The sequence below is a fragment of the Acanthopagrus latus genome, chromosome 18 (assembly GCF_904848185.1).
Source record: "Acanthopagrus latus isolate v.2019 chromosome 18, fAcaLat1.1, whole genome shotgun sequence".
Classification (NCBI taxonomy): domain Eukaryota; kingdom Metazoa; phylum Chordata; class Actinopteri; order Spariformes; family Sparidae; genus Acanthopagrus; species Acanthopagrus latus.
Genome location: NC_051056.1, coordinates 13,818,684 through 13,840,465, shown reverse-complemented (window position 1 = coordinate 13,840,465; position 21,782 = coordinate 13,818,684). Strand labels below are relative to the sequence as shown.

General features: G+C 43.6%; 1 protein-coding gene across 2 annotated transcripts in view; it reads left to right on the top strand.

Annotated features, from left to right (window-relative positions):
- Positions 1 to 21,782, top strand: part of tenm1 (teneurin transmembrane protein 1) — a 192,145-nt gene that overhangs the window by 106,553 nt on the left and 63,810 nt on the right. For both annotated transcript variants that reach the window (XM_037076301.1, XM_037076300.1), the window contains exons 9-18: positions 1,973 to 2,074; positions 5,004 to 5,198; positions 7,275 to 7,475; positions 9,348 to 9,533; positions 9,703 to 9,732; positions 9,877 to 10,023; positions 15,131 to 15,365; positions 16,611 to 16,730; positions 16,829 to 17,090; positions 18,217 to 18,502. In XM_037076301.1, coding sequence (XP_036932196.1) covers positions 1,973 to 2,074; positions 5,004 to 5,198; positions 7,275 to 7,475; positions 9,348 to 9,533; positions 9,703 to 9,732; positions 9,877 to 10,023; positions 15,131 to 15,365; positions 16,611 to 16,730; positions 16,829 to 17,090; positions 18,217 to 18,502 — 1,764 coding nt within the window. The remainder of the gene's footprint in view (positions 1 to 1,972; positions 2,075 to 5,003; positions 5,199 to 7,274; positions 7,476 to 9,347; positions 9,534 to 9,702; positions 9,733 to 9,876; positions 10,024 to 15,130; positions 15,366 to 16,610; positions 16,731 to 16,828; positions 17,091 to 18,216; positions 18,503 to 21,782) is intronic.

Sequence of the window (21,782 nt, the reverse complement as noted above, 5' to 3'; positions counted from 1 at the left end):
TGCGGGGCTATTAATTATGCATAATTGCTATACTTCAGCTGTCATCTCACTCTTGAATATTATATCTTTTACACAATGGCTATCAAAGTGTGAGGAAAAAGTTTCATCAATAACTTTTGAACAAAATAGATGATAAACAAAAAGAAAAAAAGTGGTGTAGCCAACTACTGGATACTTCTAGTTAGCTGAGCAGCCATTTAATTTTTTCATAAAATTCATAAAGCCCAAGGGTCATAAAGCATGGCTGAAACTTTACAGGCTCATAAAGTACAATTGGAATGCTTATTTGACCAATCAGATCACTTGGCTGGAAGCACCTATTTTATAATAGCATTTAATTGCAATAACTTATGGCATGAGTGACTTCTAACTGGAAAGGTTTAGTCGGTGGAAAGAAGTGAGTGGGTGTCTCACGGATGCGTACACACAGGGCACACACACAGGCGCTATATACTGTAACAATTAAACACACGGCTCACCATACATTACCTGGTAATTGCCTGGATATTTTTATAGTAGAGACATTGACCTGAAAGATACAGAGCCTACATCACTGTGACAGCCCTGTACCTTACAGCCTCACGAGGCTCCCTGACTCGGCTCCTCTGGATTAAAAGGAACTTTGTGACCTTGCAGAAGAGTTTTTGTTCATTGCATGTGTCAGGTGCCAGATACAATATAGGAATTTGTGTATGTAGAAGCTTTTTTTATTTCAAGAGTGGGAGAAAGAAATGGGGTTTGTGAGTCGTCCTGGCTGTGTGGGAGAAAAGATGATTGCCACTCCCTCTCTCCATCAGGGTGACGATGACAGGTGATGGAGGTGAAAATGACTTTGGTTTCTGTAGTGATGCGCCGCTGTGGAGGATAACGCTGTGCTGTCGGCTACTGGCAGGGCCTGTCTCATTAGCATGTGTCACATGTACCTCGAGGCGGGTGTCACATAATAACTTTGTGTGTGCATGTGTTTGTAAATGTGTGCGCGTGCCCACGCGAGAGGGAGGCCATGCCAATGAAGGATTTGTCGTGCATGCTCCCTGAGCAGAGCGAGCCAGGGGAGCGCAGCGCTTTGACTCTGGAGTCGACGTCCGTTCAGAGGAGACGTGCAGGACGGCGCAGGGTCAAATAAAGGATGACACCCAGAACACCCATTTTAATTACTTTATCTGGCTTCAGCAGAGCTCGCCTGGCGCAAGACAACCGACAGCACAGTTCAGATCCTCTGGCTACCACCAGAATGTGCCATGTCGAGTAGAGCTGACACAGCTTCTATAACGCTCTAAAAGCATAGGAGTGTTCTCCCTCTTTATCTGTCTTTGCCACGCAGTCTGAAGAATGAGATCTGACATGATGGACATATCAATGGGAGAGAAGGAGAACCGTAAAAGGAAGGCAGCTAATTGAAGTGTGATGGAGGGATATGATGAAACCTATAAAGCCCACAGAAAGGATATGATGAAACACGCGTATCCAGATGAGACGAAGCACTCGTCGGAACAAGCAACACATTGATCTTCGCGACGCAGAGAGCCTAGCTACCATGGCGACGCGGTGTTATGCATTCCCCCACTAAGTTGTGCGCTCACAATGTCAGATTTTATGTTGCTCCGTCTCGTTCCAAAATGTGCCCCTTGTAAACAGTTTGTTGATTAAGCCCTGATGTTTGTAAATTTGCGTGCAGTGTGTTTCCAACCTGTAATGCAGTATAATGTGCTTAGTGCTACTGAGTGTAAGTGAGTGCTTGGCCATTCCCCAGAGAGTGATAGCAGCTGGATCAGACTAATCTAATGTAGCCCCTGAGTCTGGGGAGCCATCCATTGCTTATCAGATCTCTCATTCAATAACAGAGAGCGATGCCAGCTTATGGAGTTACATGTGGAATATTTTCAAGTTTGTTCTTCTGGGTTTGGTTTCCCCTCTGCCTTTTCACATCTGATCAGTGAATGTGCGTAAATGTCTGTGTGTGGTTGTGCAGACTCAATGGATGGTTGCTCCACCGACTGCAATGGGAACGGAGAGTGCGTGGCCGGACACTGCCACTGCTTCGCTGGATTCTTGGGTCCGGACTGTGCCAAAGGTAAGATATCAAGATCACTGTCAAGATATCGGATAAGTCAAGTCATAATACTTTTATTGATACAGTGCATTTGAAAACAGGAGTCGGCCCTAAGGCTCGGTAATTTAATATAGCTTAAACAGTACATCTGCAAGGGACTATTTTCAGCCGTTAATACACTTCTGGTTCACTGGAACTATTTACTGCACCAGAACATTGTAAAGCAGACTCTTAAATTATGTTGGGACCTTTCTTCACCTTAACTACGGAAGGAATCGAGCCTTTATTCAATAAAACTGGCCTATAAAATAAACAAGGCCCTTTTCTTTGTTTCCCCTGTCTATATTTTTTTTTTTGTTCACATTTTAGTCAGACTGCCTTCCTGTTTTCTAATGTGCTTCCATTATAGTCTAATGTTGATGCTGTTTTCTGTTAATGAAAATTCAACACTTCCTCCATGTTGACCTGTGGTCCTAATGAATTCAGTGTAATGCACATCTCTGCAGTAGCAATTCCATTAGTCCACCGACGGACCGGGCACACTCAACAGTAATTCTTTCTCTATTTCCCGCCGCTTCCATTCTGCTGTTTTGTTTTCAAGCGCTGTCAATAAAACTTCCCACACATACGTTTTTTGTTTTGTTTTTTTAACACTAAACGACTTCTATCGACTCAGAGGGCAGCCCACCTCCCCTGCTGCAGATGTTGATTTGAAACAACTGAAACAACTTGAAACAATTTGAGCAACTGAAATTTATTAGAGAATGAAAATTGTATTTTTGCTAAAATAACATATACTTTAAGAGGGAGCAATAGATCCTGCTGATATATTATGCTGAATTTATCACGTAAGCTAACAGACAACAGGGTAACGCCTTGTGGTAAGTCCTTGTCTTGCCCATAATTCTAGCGTTAGTTTGTAGGTAGTGTGTTACGACAGCAAGTTGTTGCACCACGCTACTCTCCATTTTGTTTATGTCTGCTTCCCCATAAGATAATGTGTGAGCCTCAGTCCAGCCTCAGTCTGTAGAGCCAGAAGCCATAGTGCTGATGCCACGGCCCCCCGCTGCTGCACAGAGCCGTGTTCACTCTTTATAAAAAACTAAATATTGAATGTGTTGCACTCCAAAATTATATTGTCTCATTAATGTAAATAACTTAATGTTATTACCATTGCACAATGTGTATCATGTGCACCCTAATGATGCAAAATTTAAGAATTTCAGTTGAAAACAATCAAAACTAAATCATCAACAGAATGTGAGTAACATTTCTGGCCCTATGACATCTAAAGGCTTTTGCGTTACGATATTGAAGTTAGCATGCTAACCAGCTAGCCTGACCTGTCCCACTTTATAGCTTCTGTGCTAATGGTTTAAAAACACTCCCTTGGTTAGCAGTTAAGGTTTACTCTAGGGATGTGCTGACACCTTTTTATTTTGAGTATGAATTTCACAGGTGATCAATTTTTACACATTGCACCTTTATTATGAAGTGTTACAGGGTATAGGTAATGTTAGAGGACCTTTGTTTGTTTGTGTTGTTTGCACCCCTGGTTATTCTGGAAGACAAAGCTATTCGTTTAATAATAGCTAAGATAATTTACAGTATGACTCACAATAAACTACAGTGTCCATGTTCGTCACAGAGAACACATCACTCAGTGCTCATGTGGTACACTGATGTTTTAAAATGTTTTTAGACTATAATGGCTTTCAATGGCACAGAAGAATGAGATAGATTATCTCTAACATCTATGGCTTCACCATCTTTTAACTGCGACCGTTCCATATCATCTGCACAGCTCTGTCTCTTTTGCCGTCTCACCTCTCTGTCACTTGTTTCCCTTTCTGCCTCTTGCTTGCTCCCTGCCTCAGTTCACCACTCCCTCTCTCTCTCTCTCTCTCTCTCTCTCTCTCTCTCTCTCTCTATATATATATATATATATATATATATATATATATATATATATATATCCCGCTGTCCTTCTTTGTAAAATTATTGTAGTTGTATCTGTCTCATTGTGTAGAAACAGCTGATGTGATATCACACTCTATGATTTATTTACGCTCATCATTTATTCATTTCATTCCTCTCATCTTTGCTCATTTGCTGGCGTTATAATATTCTCTGTTTGAAAAGTTAGACAGCAAGTTTTGGCAAGACTTGTAAAAAGTGAAGTGTGAATTTATTACTGTGGGGTACAGAGTGTTAGATTTAACAAAGGATCAAACAAACACATAACACATGCCCGCACGCATGAACGCACAGGGCCTTCATTGCAAATTATCCCGGAAAAAAAGCTGTTGGTTCCGGATCGTCTTCCTAATCCATTTGAAGTCTGGAGCTGCCATACCTCCTCCAGCTGCAGTGGGGTGGAGGCTTGTGCGTTTGCGCGTGTAACTGTCAGCGCGTCATCATCAGACACTCGCTGACTTTATTCTACCTGGCTGTCATTACATTAGCCACACAGCTCTCCATCTCTGCATGGAGATAGCTCTGCTTTCCACCCTCATTCTATAAACCCCTAATGCTCTCCCTCCTAATCTTCCGTTTTCACGATTGTTTTCACGGCCTGTTCAGAGCGAGTGAGGTGACGTTGGGGGGGATTTTCTACAATTCCTGGGTTGCCGTGGTAGCCGGGCTCAGGTGGTGCTTGAGTAAATTGAAACAGCGTGAGGGATAAGCTGGAGTGTGTGTGTATGTGTGTGTAGACGTGCCCATGAGTGTGTATGTGTATGTGTCTCTGCGAGAGAGAGAAAGAGAGGGAGACAGGGGCTGCTTGAGGATTTGCTGAATCCGCGCACTTGCTGAGATAAGAGAGCGTAGCCCCACTCACCGTAGGTTACTGCGGTCCCCCAGCTAATATACTGCAGCACCGCATGTGTGTGTGTTTGCATGTGTGTACTACCAAGTACATGGGTGTAATCTGCGTTTGTCCCGTTTGCAGATTCGTGCCCCGTGTTGTGCAGCGGTAACGGCATGTACGAGAAAGGACGGTGTGTGTGCCTAGCAGGGTGGAAGGGGGCCGAGTGTAACGTGGAGGAAGGTCAGTGCATCGACCCCACCTGCTCCAACCACGGCTCCTGCATCCAGGGAATCTGCATATGTAGTCCAGCCTACAAAGGGGTTAACTGTGAACAAGGTAAGGAGTTTCACCCTCTCCAAAGCACATATACGCCATGATATGTCACCATATATATGTTTAAATGAATGACTTGTTGATATAGAATAGAATTATAAATATAGAATTATCACGACTTATTGAAGTCAGGCAAAATCAGTCGAGTAAATGTTTATCCATATAGCCCCAAATCACAAATTTACCTCAAAGGGCTTTGCAATCTGCAAAGCATATGGTATCATTAATCCTCAGATCATCAGTCCAACCAACTCTCCAAAATAAACCTTTAATTGGGAAAACAGTCATCATTGTTTTGATTTTCCAGCCAGCAACTCTGCCCACATCGACCCACTTTCCAGCTGCAGCAGGCAGCTGTTTACAGCCTGCCCAGCACCAACTGGCAGGCAGACAGAAGTTAGCAGCTAGCTAGAGAACATAGAACATGTGGCTCAAAGAGAGGCAGATACCATTCCTCAGGAGTTGGTTAAGACCAAAACAGACAGAGACAGAGACATGACCCACAGCCCATGAAAAATGCTAGTGTTGATTTGTGTCCACAGGATATGTAAATAGTCAAAGGTGTGCTAACGCTGCCACCCAAAAAAATAGATATGTCAGTTGTGTTTTCAGCTTCTTCGATTGGCCTCTGCTGCATTGTACTCTTTTCAGGAATGGCTCTTGATGTCCATCAAAGATTAATGTCCATAAATTCACTTAGAATCACAAAGAAGAAAACACAAAATCACTATGAAAACAAAAAAAAAACAGAGTATATAGGTGGAGGTACAAAAAAGCAAAATTATAAAATCTGTGAAAATCTAGTTAAGTTAATGTCCTATCAACATGGTTCTTTTAAGCTTATCTTGTAATCCTGAAACATACACGAAGACACCACAAACAATTTTGAATAAAACATTTTTTTCCCCATGAATTAGATATACACATGCATATATAGACATACAAACACAAAAAGATTGTGATTGCTCCTTTACAGGAAATTATTTACTTACTGAAATATAACACATCAATAATCATCTAAACTTAAGCACAAAGAAGTAGAAATAGGTTATTAAAATACCAAAAAAGAAAGGCTTCAAAAATATGTAAATATATGACAGAATACCAAGTGTACAAGGTGCACAAATCTACCTGTATTATCTTGAATTTTACCAATAACATCTAACACCTATAGACATGAATGTTTACAAAATTGCATCTATGCATATCTTATACACAATATTATACTGTTGTTGCACAGGAAACAGTCTGGTGGCAGTTCTGGCAATAAATACGAATAATAAAAGATCTAAATATATGTTACATTTCTGTTGTACACTGCTGCTACTGTTATATTGTAGCCAAAACGTTGAGCATTAAGTAAAGAAAGTAAAAAAAAACAAAAAAACAAAACAACAGTCTGTGGTTCAAATGACACATTAATGATCGAGTAGCTCAGGTCGCTCTTTACAGTTGTACTGGAAACCAGCCGTGGCCCTTTTGTCACATCCTCCACCTGCAGCTGTCCACTGTAAAACCACCCAATAAATTAGCCAAAACAAACAAAGCTGCGATATTTAAAACAATTACGATGTTACATTGATCATAACCGGATGGCGCAGCTGTCCCGAAACACCGCCCTGCTGTCGGCGCCACTTCCTCGGCCTGTGGAGACCGAGTCAGGTGTTTGACCTTGAGCGGCGGAGCTGAGCTGAGCTGAGCTGAACTGAACTGTGCTGAGCTTTGGCTGGGCGCTCAGAGCTGTAATTACACACACTAACACAGCCGAGCACAGACCACCATGACACACACACACACATACACACACACACACACACAAACCAACCCATTTCACCCCTTATCAAAGCCTCAGTTCTAAGTGTCCTATGAAGTGTAATGTTGTGGAACAGATACAGGGATTGTAGCTGGGGTGGTTAACTCCTGGATGGGATGCAAAGAACACTGCTTTCATACTCGGTGAACTGGTGATTATAATGAGGCAGGCGCCCTCCCACCCCTCCTCCCCTTCACTCCCTCCCCTCACCCTTGACTCATTCTTGCTTTTTTTTTTTTCCTTTTGTCCTCTCTTTCTCTCTCTAGTGGACTGCGTGGACCCTCAGTGCGGTGGGCACGGCGTGTGCGTGCGCGGCGAGTGCGTGTGCTCGGCAGGCTGGGCAGGAGTGAGCTGTGATGACCCGCTGCCAGCCTGTCAGGAGCAGTGCTCAGGACATGGCACCTATCTCCCTGAGTCAGACACCTGCGCCTGCCAGCCCAACTGGACGGGACCAGACTGCTACACTGGTAAGACCTGCGGATTATTGTTCAGCCGCGGAAAAAAACACGGGAAAATTGCAGCTGCACATCACTAGTTTGCCAGTGTTCTTGTAGTATGCACGGTCATGCCAGATACTATTTTCTGGGGATTTGATAGACATGAGAGAGAAATGTGGATCGGAGCCACTCTGTGAAATGGCTCTGTGGGTGTGTGTGTGTGTGTGTGTGCGTGCGCGTGTTTGCATGCACGTGTGCTTCTTTGCACTCTCTTCATGCCGGTCGTAAATGAGATTTCCCCTCATGACTCTCTGACGGCAGCACTCTGGTGCCCCCCCGCCCCCCCCCCCCAGTCCGCCCTCCACACTTTACTGTGCATTTCCAGTCTAACACACACATGCAGTGTACTAACGCACATATTCCCTACAGCCAAATGAGGGGGGGCGGAAGAGTCAGGCGAGGAAAAAGAAAAAGACCTCCATTCTCACTTTGCTGCAAGGCCTTTCACAGACTGCTACTCTGAGGGATGCTCCAGCTTGGCATTTAAAAAGCTTGCTGATGTTTATTGCAATAAAAACCTTTTACCTTTATGTTACATATGCGTAAATTCGTGCTTTTTAAATATGCCTTCTGAAAGATTTCTTACATCTACCTTGGTTACCCTCTGCACTCTGTAAGGTTTTCCGGGGTGAAGTAGGCAGACGTGCTGCACAGATATGTGAAGAAAAGGCAGCCGTTGTCACGGGAAAGCTAAAGCATGAGTGCCGTGGTGTTGAAAAATATAGAATGCAGCACCCTGTGCTAAGCAGTGTCCTTGCAGTTTAAACTGACTGAGAGGAAAATAGGCATTATAGCACTGCCACTCCTGTTTCCACCACACTTACTTAACGCCGGCGTTGGGAAGGATCCGCTTTGCCATGCACGTCAGTGATTTGCGGGCAATTGGCATTAGCTTCCCGTGCTCAGGTGCATGCATGCCTTAATATAGTGATATAGCCCACGATAATGACAAACCGTGGCTGAATATCTGAGATATGAGTGGCCTCTCGCTACCTGCCGGGCTTTTAATCAAAAGGGCCCGGCAATTCTACGTCCTGGCCTTGTTGAAGCATAGCTAAGCTAATGTAATTCTAATAGAGAGCTGAAAAACTCTCCAACTTTAATCCACTTTTTCCTCCCTCTCCATGCTATGTATATTTAAATTGAAATAACTTTTTACTGCAGCTGGATAAGTAGTCTTTGTGTGCCTCCAGCACTTTGCTCTCTTTACTGATGGATGAGGCTTTGCTTCTGCAGAGAAAGAGAGCGAGAGAGAGGGAGAAAGAGGTGGAGAGTTAGATGGTGAGCAGTGCGGAGAAAAGGAGATTTTAAGGGGATGTTGCGGGAGAGAGGAAGGCCGAGGGACAGTGAAAAGGAAAGCATGACGGGGACGATGGAGAGGTGAAGGAAAAGAGAGGGTATTAACATACCCATCAAATCTGATCAAAATGTCAGAAAGAATAATAGAGCTGACTTGGAGTCCCTGTAGTTTAAATATGCAGTGCAAATACAAATCATTTGGCTGTTATTACGAGTCTATTCACTCTTCCCCTCCTTCAGGGAGTTTGGCTATTAGAGGTGGGAAGATTGTGTATTGTGAGAAAGTAGACTTTTTAGTCTCAGAGGTTATCCTCTTCTATCGCTTGTTTTTTTTTTTCCTTCACCTACCTCCAATGTCTCACCCCCAGCTCTGAATTTTTCTCTACTCTTTTTCTCTCTTCTTGTCCCGTGTGTGCTTTTTTTTTTTTTAAACTTTATTCTTTCCACCGCTCGATTCCTTCGTTTCTCACTCTCTCTTCCTCTCACACTCCCGCGCTTTTTTTTTTCTTTTCTCACACGTGTCCCCACCCACCTATCCGGCAGAGCTGTGCCCGGTGCCATGTGGCAGCCACGGTGTCTGCTCGGAGGGCCAGTGCCAGTGCGAGGAAGGTTGGATTGGCGCTGCGTGCGACCAGAGAGCGTGCCATCCTCGCTGCGAAGAACACGGCCAGTGCCACGATGGGACCTGCATCTGTCAGCCTGGCTGGGAGGGAGAGCACTGTAACATTGGTGAGCTGCGTGTGTGTGCATGTGGGAGTGTTTAATTATTCTTTGTGATATTGTGATTAGTATGATTAATGGGCACAAAAGAAAAAAAGAAAAGGTGTCGCCTTCATTGGGAAAATTAGCATTTACAACTGATTCCTCATACCCATTTCTCACTTTGTTCTCCCCACAGTTACACATGATTTGGACGTTGTTGTGAAAGGTAATTTATCTTTATTTGAGATTTGAATTTCCTATGTGCTCCTCCAACATGCTCATGAGAGCCAAAAATGTGTTTGTGTGTGTGCATGTGCTCATGTGTCACACCTTTTTTATTTTTTATTTTTATTTATTTATTTTTTTTCAGACGGCTGCCCGGGGTTGTGCAGCGGGCATGGGCGTTGTACCCTGGAGCAGAGCGGCTGGCGCTGCGTCTGCCAGACTGGATGGAGTGGGCCTGGATGCAGCGTTGTCATGGAAACTGACTGCAGTGATGGAACCGACAACGACGGAGGTGACATTCGAAACATCATCTATCATTTTCTATCTCTTTTTCTCTTCCTTACCTCTTTCATTTCTGTCTCTCTGGCAGATTGTCCATTCCATTCCATTACTTCCGCTCCTGTTTCCCCTGCCGAGAAATCTTCCTCATTGTTCCTCCCCTTCATCCCTCCGTGCTGTCCCAGTCGTGCTGAGACTCCTGTAGAGTCCTGCTGGTCATTATTACTTTGAATATGTATTTGTGTGTGTGTGCGCGAATGTGTATGTCTGTTTTGTTTTTTCTTATCATAGCTAAATGTCTAATATGCATACCACCTGCTAAGATAAAAGGCACTTAGAGCAATTTTCAGAAGTCTAAATACAGCAAACCGTGCAGAATGGATTTCTGCCTCTTTGCTGTTGACGTGTTTGCTGACAAGTGAGAGGTGTGTGTCGCTCAGTCTCCTGGCTGTGTCGTTCTCTCCTCAGGTGAAGAGACGGGAAAAGATTGTTTCCCGTGTAGCAGAAGTTTCGCTTATTACAATCATTTCCTCATCGCTTCCGTCCCAGCTAAGGCTGTTTTCCAGCACGTTTTTTTAAGAATGTAGTGCAATATTACATTGTTTTCGACTGTGCCCATTCACTGAACTCCATCAAATATCCATTATGGACATGCCCGTTTAGCCGCTGCTGTAATCCATCATTGCAAACAAGGTGGTGTTGCTTTTGTGTTGAGTAAAAGCTTCCTCGCTTTTTTTTTTTTTTTTTTTTTGCTTTTGTTTATTTCATGTGGTTCCACATTTTGTGGTGAGTGTCCAACAGCGGGAAGCCTCAAACACACACACATACACATTTTTTGAAGTCCTTTATCCAGGTGGTGCGGGCTGCTGATAGCTGCGGCATAACCTTTCTTTTCCCCTGCACATTGTTTACCAAAGGTGCCTGACTGACTAAGCCAGCACTTCAGAAAGTCGGAGTAAATGACTGCTCAAAACATGAATCGTAGGTCCTTAGCCAGGATTATGACCACAGAGCTGTACAATGAAAAATGTCTGGTGAACAATAAAAGAAAACAAGTCTTAGCTGGATCGTGGCTCTGCTGGCGCTTAGGATGGTTTCTGTATCGCATGAATGGATTATGTTCAATCTTATAGTTCTCATTATGTTTTGTGATTACTGGATTGGTCATCTGTGATGTTTAAGAAGTAAAGGAACGTCACACTCTGTGGCTATTACATTAACACATTGAGTGTATTAACTGCTAATTTATACTCCTTTTAATAAACCGAACCATTGCTTACTTTGGCTCTTTAAAGGGGCAATCCAAAGACATTACACAGAGATCAGCTGTGTTAAACAGTTGAAACAAATAACCTAAATCAGGGGAGAGTTTAGCTTGGACATGAAAACTACTCTTTTATATTAAAAAAATGTAATAAAAGAATAATTCTTAGGGCCAGGAATCACTTTTTGCACACAATCATAGGTACCAATCAAGAGCCACGCATTAATTGAAGTTAAAGTAATCTTGGGCCAAGACCCATCCTCCAACAAAGGGACACTGATGAAAAGACAACATCCTTGGTAGAGGTAACAAACTAAATATGCAGCGTTTAAAGGAATTGATTCAGCATTAAGGAAATATACTCTGCTGCAGACAGTCAGATGAGAAGACTGAAACAATCCTATCTGCCCTTTCAGTGGCAGGTGCATTAAGTCTGAGGAAGATTCCAGGAAGTATTTGTGCTCAGCCAAAATGTAGTCATATAACTCCCAACCATTAAGCCACAAATTGTCATTGTGGTTTTGTATTGATTAAACAAATTAGGTGTTTAATCAGTGAGCTGTAGAGAACCTTGTAAGTGGATTTAGTTGCCTTTGAATGAAAGCCAGGCTCGCTGTTTTCCCCTGATTCCAGTCTTTACGCTACGCTAAGCTAACTGGCTGCTGATGTTACACCAGTGGAGTGATCGCTGACTCAGGGGGTGACATTTTAGAGATGAATTATTCTGTAAGAATAACAGAAACGAGTTGAGATTCAGCCGATCATCAGTGGCTTTACTCTTTAGATGTAACTGCCAACTCTGAATTGGAAATACAAATGACACCGTGACGTCTCGATTCAAACTATTCAACAAGCTAATAAATTCACAGCAACAGAGTAACATGTGGTATATCAAAATGTCAGGATTCAAAATGCAGTACAACCATGTATTCACCAGACATTTACATTTAGAATCAATACGCTAGTAGATACAATAACAACTTAAAAGATATACTTAATAAAAGTAGGCTTTTATTGACACTCCTCATTCTGTATCTTTCTTTTATTTACAATTCTTATCATTAACCGAAGAACAAAATCCCTAATCTTCTTCTCTTCTACTTTCAGTTACTAAGCAATTGATTCATACTAAAATTTGTCTCAATCTTCCTCTTTGTTTATGGGTGATGTATCACACGCTGTAAGCCACCTGGTTGCCTTGACAACAGTCAACAACCCACAGGCTCAGGATTTAATGGCTGCAGTTTGACCAGTTACATTCAGTGAGCCGTCTTACCCATACACGCATACATGCATATCAGTCGAGTCAGGCAACATTACTTGTAACTCCAGGTGATTTTACGATAAACGTTCATAAGCGGCAGGCTAGGACCCACTCGTCCTTAGCGCAAATATCCATATCAAACAGCAGTAGACTACACCTCTACAATATGTAACCCTGCACACAAGAGAAGGTGTACACTTCTGACAACTGTATTAATATCTTTTTGACATTTACCCCCCCATAAGAATAAACGTAAACAAGATGTGAGTCGGCTGATCTTCGGTGGCTTTAGTCTTCGTCTGCCAACCGAAGAAAGCAACGCAGGCCCACAGCTGATACTGCCCGAGGCGGTCTCGTGGCTTTAATACTCCCGATAGAAATGCTTAAGGGGGGTGTCTGTAAACATGCAATAAATATCCTATGTGCATGAATATCCTATGTGCCAGACTGGCTGTAGTCTTAATTTGAGCAGGCACATGTGAGAGCAGCATGCCTGACTGTTTCATTCGTTGGGAATTGGCAGGGATTATGGGTCGACCAGAAAAGTGCCATTAGTTGCATTATGGGAAGTGTAGGATCCTGTATTTATACGACTCACATTTGCACTAAAAGTCAGGAGGGATCTGCTGCCTCTGCTGCCTTCAATATAACTATAAACTATTCATTACTTTTAAAACCCATCTCTTATGAGTTCCCCATGCGGAAGGACGCACAGTACTGAACTGCCGCACTGCCCCTTTAATATATACAGTATCCGTGTTGATTTGATTTAATATGACTTTTTCCTTCTCTCTGTTCTAGTAGGTATAAGCACGGTGGGAGTTGAGGTGGTGAGTGGGTGGAAGAAGAGACAGGTTTCTCTCTACATTACAGTCAAACAAAAAATGCATTTGAATATATACTATAAGGCACTACATGGAAAGAAGAATATACGTCGCATTATGTGGTATTTTAATGTCATATGAATATTGATGGAAGTGTCTGTGCTGCAGGTTTCAAACCCCTTCAGCTGAGGCATTGTTATGCCAGGGAGAAAGACTCACTAACAAAGCCTCATGGAGACCATTTACACTTTTCTTATCTTTCCATCCTTCCACGTCTCTGCACAGCTTTTCAAATGCCATAATTTTCGACCACACAATGCAGCCATCTCCCTTAATTGGCAGATATATACTACTGTAGGCTCTCATGGCTCCCTCTCGTCGCAATCTTTTTTGTCTCTGAAGATAGACAGAGATGGAAAGATGCTATCACAGGTAATCAGAGAATAAAGAGGAACTTTGAAGAGAGAGTTTCAATTATTCCGCCTGGATGGGAGAGAAGAGCGTGCGCATTGTTCTTCCAGTGAAAAAAATAACTGTGTTTCCTCTTCTCTGCTCGCGACGCAGCGAAATGACATGCACATTTAGATTTACGTGTGGAGCAAATGTTCAAAATCATTTTCTACTCTTCTTCTTTGTGGGTAACAGCTAACAAGCGCGCCGACATAACAATCGGCAAACCGGTGCGGCCTATTAACTGACAGCGATATTAGAAATTCAATTAATAAATGTGCTTTCAAGTTGAAGTAGTGAATCTTATGGAAATCGACCATTGTGCTATGCTACCTTTGTAGGAGGAGGTTATAATAGAATATTGTTGGCCTTTAGCTCTCTGCTCTGGGGTCAGATGCATTTAAATGTCAGCACTGTTTCCTGCCTTTTCAGAAACAGGCTTGAAATAGGAAGCACAAATGCCAGCCTGGCTCCTATTACCTGCCACCTCGCTTTGTATCGCACTGTTTACACCGGACTTCAATGGATCACATTTAAATAGTGCCGGTGATTCAGGCCTGATTTATAGTAATAGACGCTATAATTGCATGCTAATGTCCCCTAATGAATCTCATTTGATTGATACTCGTGATAATGATGATACATGTGGAGTTAATTGTTGTCGATTAGATTACTCCAGTTGAGTTTCTCAGTGTTTAAAAATGATTTGAAATGATTTCCTGGCAGTCCCGAGGTTTTTATGAGGTCTGCTTCGTGTCTTTTGCACTTCTAACGTATACAGTACATTGGACATAAAAGGAGACACATTGTGCAATTTTCTTTTTTATTTTGGGTTACTGCTGTAATGACTTTACATGATTTAATGCGCAAACACATTCGTTTTGTCAGAACGTCCAGTGCTGCAGTACTTTAGTCCCCCTCTGTCTGAAATGCTGTTTTAGCTCCTGTCTTTTTTTATAAAGACTCAAAAAACTCCACAAAGTAAACACTGTTTGGATTATGAATTAAAAAGCTGACCCATTCTTACACATAGAGATATTTCACTTGCACAAGAACTTAAATAAAACACTGAGGGAAAGGAAGAAAACTAAAAAGCACAATAGGTCTCCTTTAAGGTTTTTGTTCTCGGCGTCTTAGTCACTTAAATTTATTAAAACCTTTGTTAATGGTGCATTATAAAGATGTTAATGTCCATCTTATATTAACTGTGTAAATTCAAGCACCCTCTCAAGAGCCAACTCCTCTCATAAAACAGCATGTGTGCGTCTTGTGTTTAACTGTTTCATTTGATACATTTCGAACTTCCTGTCCCTTTCAGACGGCCTGATCGACTGCGTGGACCCGGACTGCTGCGAGCAGCTGAGCTGCGGCTCCGACCCTCTGTGCCACGGCTCGGCCGACCCCTTGGCCCTGCTGCAGCAGAGCCCGCTGCCCTCCACCGCACCCCCCTCGCCTGCCAGCACACACACTCACAGCTTCTACAGGCGCATACGCTTCCTCCTTGGCAAAGCGGCTACACACACTCTCCCCGGAGACGTGCCCTTTGATACCAGGTATGTGCTTGTTTACTCTTTGTGTGCTCTGTGTCTGCGTGTGCATGCCAATACCTTTATGTGTTTGTTTCCCGACTGTGTCCTTGAGTCGGTATGGTATGGTATGTTGAAAGACGGGAAGAGCAGATAATGGAGTAAATACATCTGTATTCATGCTTTAAATCGTCCATTACCCATTATTTGTTTAATGAGTGTGTGCTTCTGCATGTGAATGAAGCTTTTCATGTGCTGACATGCCTGCGGACTCTTCTTATTGATTTGTGTTGCCCTGGAGATCGGTCACATGACAGTGCATTGTCCTATCATTGTCAGTGTCAGGCTACAGCTGCAGAGTATTTGTTTGTTACATATTAATTCTCAATGTATCATTCAGTTACACCAGTCTTGAGGGTGTCACCATTAATTTTTCAGTGGCCTCTCACCGCCGTCTAAGAGGGGAAATACATCTCACCGTCTTGATGATGACCTAGAAAGTTTGGCTTGGGAAAACAAGAAGTGATGCCTCTCTGAAAAATAGCAACGTGCATTTTTTTCTCTCTCTCTCCCCTCCCCTGGTTCAACTTGTAGAATAAACAAATAAATTAATTATGTGGCTGTTTTTTTCAGAGGGGAAAATCGATTGCAGCTTTCAGGACCAGAGTAACAAACGGGGCAATGCAGCCACCCGGGGAAACCTCACCATCGTTCATTTATCCCTCTTCTGGAGTAACAGATAGGCTCCATCAGTGTGTGTGTGTGTGTGTGTGTGTGTGTGTGTGCGTGTGCGTGTGTGTCTGAATCCGTCTTCATTTGACCAGTTCAGCGATTATTCCAGATTTAAGCAGTGTATTTCACACTTTACCTGCAAATATAAAGATGGATTTTTTTTGAACCAGTCGCGATTTGACTGATGGTTTAAGAGCTATTTAAAGAACAACACGGCCACTTTTGCTGCAGGTACCGCTGTCTCTGTAATATAAACATGATGTGCGGACTTTTGTTTTTTTATATGACAGGGTGTTGAAAGGTTTTACTGTGGGTGAAGCTATATTTACGGTCCCTGTATCCTGGCAATCTGTGGCAGATTTCTATGCCTATAGGAGGGGGAATTGTAGAGAGCAGAATAAATGCATTCGCTTTTTGTCTTTATGCAAGGTCGTTCGGCGAGTGCGTCACAATGTGCCTCTCTCTTCAAGCAATGATTATGTTCTCCATCATTGTAAAGCTGTCAGCGCTCAGCTTCCTCTCCTCTCTCTGCGTTTCCAGTCGGGTGGCTGTGATCCGAGGCAGCGTCGTGCTGCAGGATGGCTCTCCTCTGGTTGGAGTCAACATCACCTTCCCGCAGCATCCAGAGTACGGTTACACCATCAGCAGGCAGGATGGAAGGTAGAGACACCCTCAGGAGGAATATTTAAAGGGCTGAGCGCCTCTTTTTGCCACTCGCCCTACAATAACATACCACTTTTTGTGATTTGAACCTTTAGTTTTGACTTGGTGACCCTGGGTGCGATGTCTATGACCCTGATGTTCCAGCGCCCGCCCTTCCTGCAGCAGACGCGCACCATCTGGACGCCTAACAACAACTTCCTGGTCCTGGATCAGGTTACCATGTCCAGGGAGGAAGCTCAACCTCCTAAATGTGACATCAGGAGCGTTTTGAGTCCGTACCCGCTGGTGCTGCCCTACCCGCTCCCCAGATACACGGGAGCTTGTGCAGAGAAGGGGCCGGCTGTGCCCGAGCTACAGGTGCAGAAACCACCTCCTATTTAAATTGCAGCAACGCGCTGCTGTGCGTCTACAGATGACAGGCGGGAAGAATGAAGCTCAATTTGTAACAGCTCAGCAACAAACCAACCTGGTCTCGCAGGGGCTTTTGCAAATTTAGCTCATATTTGCATCATGCAAATAAGGAACGAGCCCAAATGCAAATTTGTGCTCCATCCATATACTTCCCCACCGCAAAAGCAAATTAGGTGGCTGAAAGTCAGGTGTGGAGGTCAGACTGGTGATCATGTATTTACCCTCCAATGTGACTCCAAAGATTTTTTTTTTATACAGTGACCAAAACCTCACCCCGACACCATTTTAGTTCCAACTTACTAAATGCAAAGGTACTTTGGTGTCAGCTGGACGCACGGTGATGTGATGCTTTTCGCTCATTAATGCACTCCAGAGTTTAAACTCACAAAATCAGATGAGATTGCTGGGAGCAGATTGTCAACACGCAGGAACATCTTATCCTCGCCACAAATAGCACCTCAGGACAAACAAGCAGCAAGCGAGTGAAACGGAGGGAACAGTACTTTCTGTTCAGCAGCAACTGCTGTGCTCACCTGTGTTTATAAATGGAATAAAATCAAAGCCTCTAAAATGTGTCAGAGATATTCGTCTCATAGATCGTTTGATTGAAGCTAATAACCGATTCGAGCGGCATCTACATTAGAACGCATGAATAACTGTGAGTACTTTTCACTGGCTTACGTACAACTCACTGAGTTTTTTGCCACGTGAAAACGTAAACACGGGCTTGTCCAGTGTTCACATGGACCTGCTAACAGCCGTTAAGAAAAACTAAATAGCAATAGTTCATCTTCTTGCTGATGGTTCTAATCTGCTTATGTAAGTTACAGTATTAAATTGAGAATGTTTCAGTTGAAAACTTCTTGTGACAGCTTTGTGGCTCGCACATATACGGTGGACTATTTCTTCCTGTACTTGTCACCAGTACTTATTACATGAGCTCATTACAGAAATACAAGGTAATAATAAAACACCTTTCTTTTTTATGTGATTCCCTCCGTCTCACTTCTCATTAATCCACTTCTTCCGTCACCTGTTTTTCACACTCCGCTCTCCATCTTCTTCTCCCTAGGCGGTGCAGGACGAAGTTTCAATCCCAGGAGCCTTTGTGAAGCTGAACTACTTGAGCACCCGAGCTGCAGGCTACCTCTCTCTGCTGCGGATCCTCCTCACGCCTCCCTCCCCGCTGTCGCCCATCTCCCCACTGGGCGGCCTGTCCAAGGTGCACGTCCGTGCGTCGGTCCAGGGCAGGTTGTACCAGCGCTGGTATCCCGCAGGGCCCGGTCTGGTCCACAGGCTGGTCTGGAATAAGACGGATGTGTATGGCCAGGAGGTCTGGGGCCTCACACACGCAACTGGTAAGCACAGTGTAAAATACAAATCTGAGTTTCTTTCTATCTCGATTGAGAGAGGAATGATAATTATTCCAGGTTTTGCATGTACAGCAATAGCCCTGGTCCCCATGAGATCCATCCTCTCATCTTGTTTCTCTACTCTTTATTGTTGAACTAAGGCAAGGATGCCTGGTGAAATGCTTGCAAACATCTGAGTCATTAAAAGTGCATATACTTGCACATATGGATAGCTGATTGACTAAGACAGGACCATAGACTGGATTCAAAGAGGGAATCTGTCAAACCCGAATGTAAACATCCAGATAATCCTGCATATATTAGCAGTCTGTGAACAAGAACAAGAGAGACTGTTGATGGTAGTAATTATTAGTCCTCTTAGTTCTCTTTCATAGGAATGCTGTCTTTTAACGACTGAATAACAATTACAGTAAAAGCAGTTGTGTATTTATCTACATGTCAGTGTGTGAATAAAGTTAGTTTGAGTCATGCCGAGAATGTTTGATATTTAGTTACTTATTTCATTGATGTAAACTAGTGAGTTGAATAGTTGAATAGTTTGAAATTTTGGTAAATACCCTTATTTGCTTTCTGCCTGTGCTGGACGAGTAGATCGATACCACTCCCATTCCTGTGTGTTTAATATGGAGGAGCCGGCCGTTGGTTAGCTTCGATTAGCATAAAAAACCTTTAGCAAAGGGAAACAGCTTGCCTGGCTCCTCCATCTGTGTGTTACTGTTTTCAGAATCCCCATCTCTGTGGGAAACAACAACCAGAGCCGCGCGTGTTCGCACTTCACAAGAGGCAGTTCAAAGTTCAGTTCACACAGACTAAAATTAAAGAGAATGTTCTGTTTTTGTTTTTGTTAGGATTTGGTTCTGTAAATGAGCTTCCTGCGAGCTATTCTCTTTCTTTTCAAAGGAGCCTCTTACCCGGCCCCCGATAGTTTTGGGGGTAACGCGTTATAAAAGTAGCACACTACAGAAATGTGTCACAGTAAGAAAGTAATATTAAGTCACTACGGTGTTACCTTCCGACACCGTCTCTGTCAATGTGAAACCCAACATCAAAATATGTCATAAAGGACTTATTAAATACCTCTAGTGGCTTACTTGTTTTTACCCAAACCACCGTGGGCTCCAGTGCCATCGTGTGCTTTTGTGCTTCCAACTGAGAGCCTTGGCCGGCGGCGGGCGATACTTTCTTTGTTCATGCACAACATCGACAAAAACAGCAGCGACTTGCCAGCTTGCAACCGACACGCTGAAAATGACACGTCGCCTCAACCCTAACCTGGTCTCTAACAGCGGGAACCTAAACAAGCTAGCATTACTTCCATATTTTTGTGGGATTTTAGCCATTTAAATGTGGCGGCTCACTTCCTCGCATGCAAAAACAAGGCCCCCCCCCCCCAACACTGTTTTGCAGCCGCACAATCACTTCATCCTGGGCTTTGTGTCAATCGAGACAATTGTCATTGGTTTTAAAAAAAATAATAACCAGCAAGAGCATTATTTCCCTTACAGTAGAATGATCGTGGGTGCAGCCAGACCTTTCGCAAGCGCTGACACAATCGATTAACATTTTTTGTTTGTTTGTTTATTTTTTAATCCGAACAAAACAGGTGTTGTTGTTTAAGCAGGCGTTATGTGCTGTCACTGTCTCCTGCCAGGCGACCGCTGGTCACTGCTTCTAAATGCTGTTCACCAAGATCCTGTAAGAGAAGGTGACTCGAACCAAAAAACGTAATAGTTTTAACGTTTCTGGGTGTGTACTGATTTTAATTAGAGAGCTTTACAGGTGTTGCCAGGCAGATTTGTCAGTTTTGAGGAGAGCCAGGTTTCCCCGCTGAAAATCACTGGGTTTTCTCAGTGGGTGCAGGATGAAATTAGCCCAGTACTGCGTCAGCACTGTCATCGGCTGATGCTGGGTCAGTTATCAACCCTGTGATATTAGGTGTGTCGGCGTCCCCCCCCGCCCCCCTTTTTTACAGTCTTGAAGCTATGCTATGCCCCCTTGCTCTGGATGCACACTTAATTTGCAGCTATGAAAGCGGTATCGATCTTCTCATCGAATTCTTGGCACAAAAATGGAGAAAAACATGCGTCCCAAAATACTCAAAACTAAGCTCAGGTTTGTATGGAGTCTCACTGGCTTCGTGTTTTCAGGCATAAAATTCCTGAGATGCCATAAACAGTCTTCCCTCCAGAAAGGAAATAAATAGAGAAAAAGGTCCAACACCTCTCAGCACTTTGAAATAGGATGTTTTGATCATCCGTCTCAGACAGCGCTCAAATCCAACAAGACCAGAACACAAATTTTCTCATCATACCTATTAAATCTCAGTGGTTGTTTCAGCACTGGTTCTGCACAAAGGCCTGTTTGGAAGTGTGAATGATTGACCATTCAGTAGGTAATCTGCTGACAGCCTGCTGGGAAATAAGAGCCTGAAGATTGCCTGATAGTGAGTCATTATTATGATATCTAGGTTCGGTTGCTTTACTAGCGGCCGGAACCTGCAGATTTGCCCAAATTCATGGAAGTTCACGCCGGAGTTACACTCTCATCAGTCATTCAAAACATGAAATGAATGCGGTGGGAGGCAGGCTGTCCTGACAAGCGAGCTGCGAGCGGTTTCGGCTCACCTTTCCAAGACCTCGACCACTGACTGGAGTTGAATCGAGAGGACAGAATGGAGAGATGGATGGCTCGACAAATATACTGCAGAGTAACTGGCAGTAAAGATATCATCAGCAGTGGCGGGGAGATAGCGCTCTTGGACAGAGCCGACTCTATGGAGAAAAATGTGTGTATGCCAGGAGCAAAATACGAATCTGTGAATGGAAAGTTCCCCATTTTCCCTGATGTCCTCTCTCACCTGTGCAAAAGAAAAGATATACTGGACGTGTTACTGTTACTGTTATTGCACTTTCGGTGCGTGATGGCAAAAACAGACGCTTTAAAGGCGCCGTAAAGGCTTAAATCTTTGAACTTTCTATTGGTCATTTCAGAGATGATGTCCCCGTGCCATATCTGCCTTGACGACTTTTTCTTTGTGGACGGCTGTAGACAAACAGAGGAGCCGCGTCAGGGAGAGAGCTTTCCATAAGCACTGAGATATCGCAGGCAGACCAGAAGCTTTGTCCACTCGAGTGTATGGTCTCGTTCAGAGATTGGATCTCTCCATCCTCGGGCTTTCTCTCTCCGCCTGATCCATCCCCTCCTGTCCTTATCTGTTAGAGCTGCATTTCATCTGCTCCAGATCCCTCCTGATCTATCACCTTTT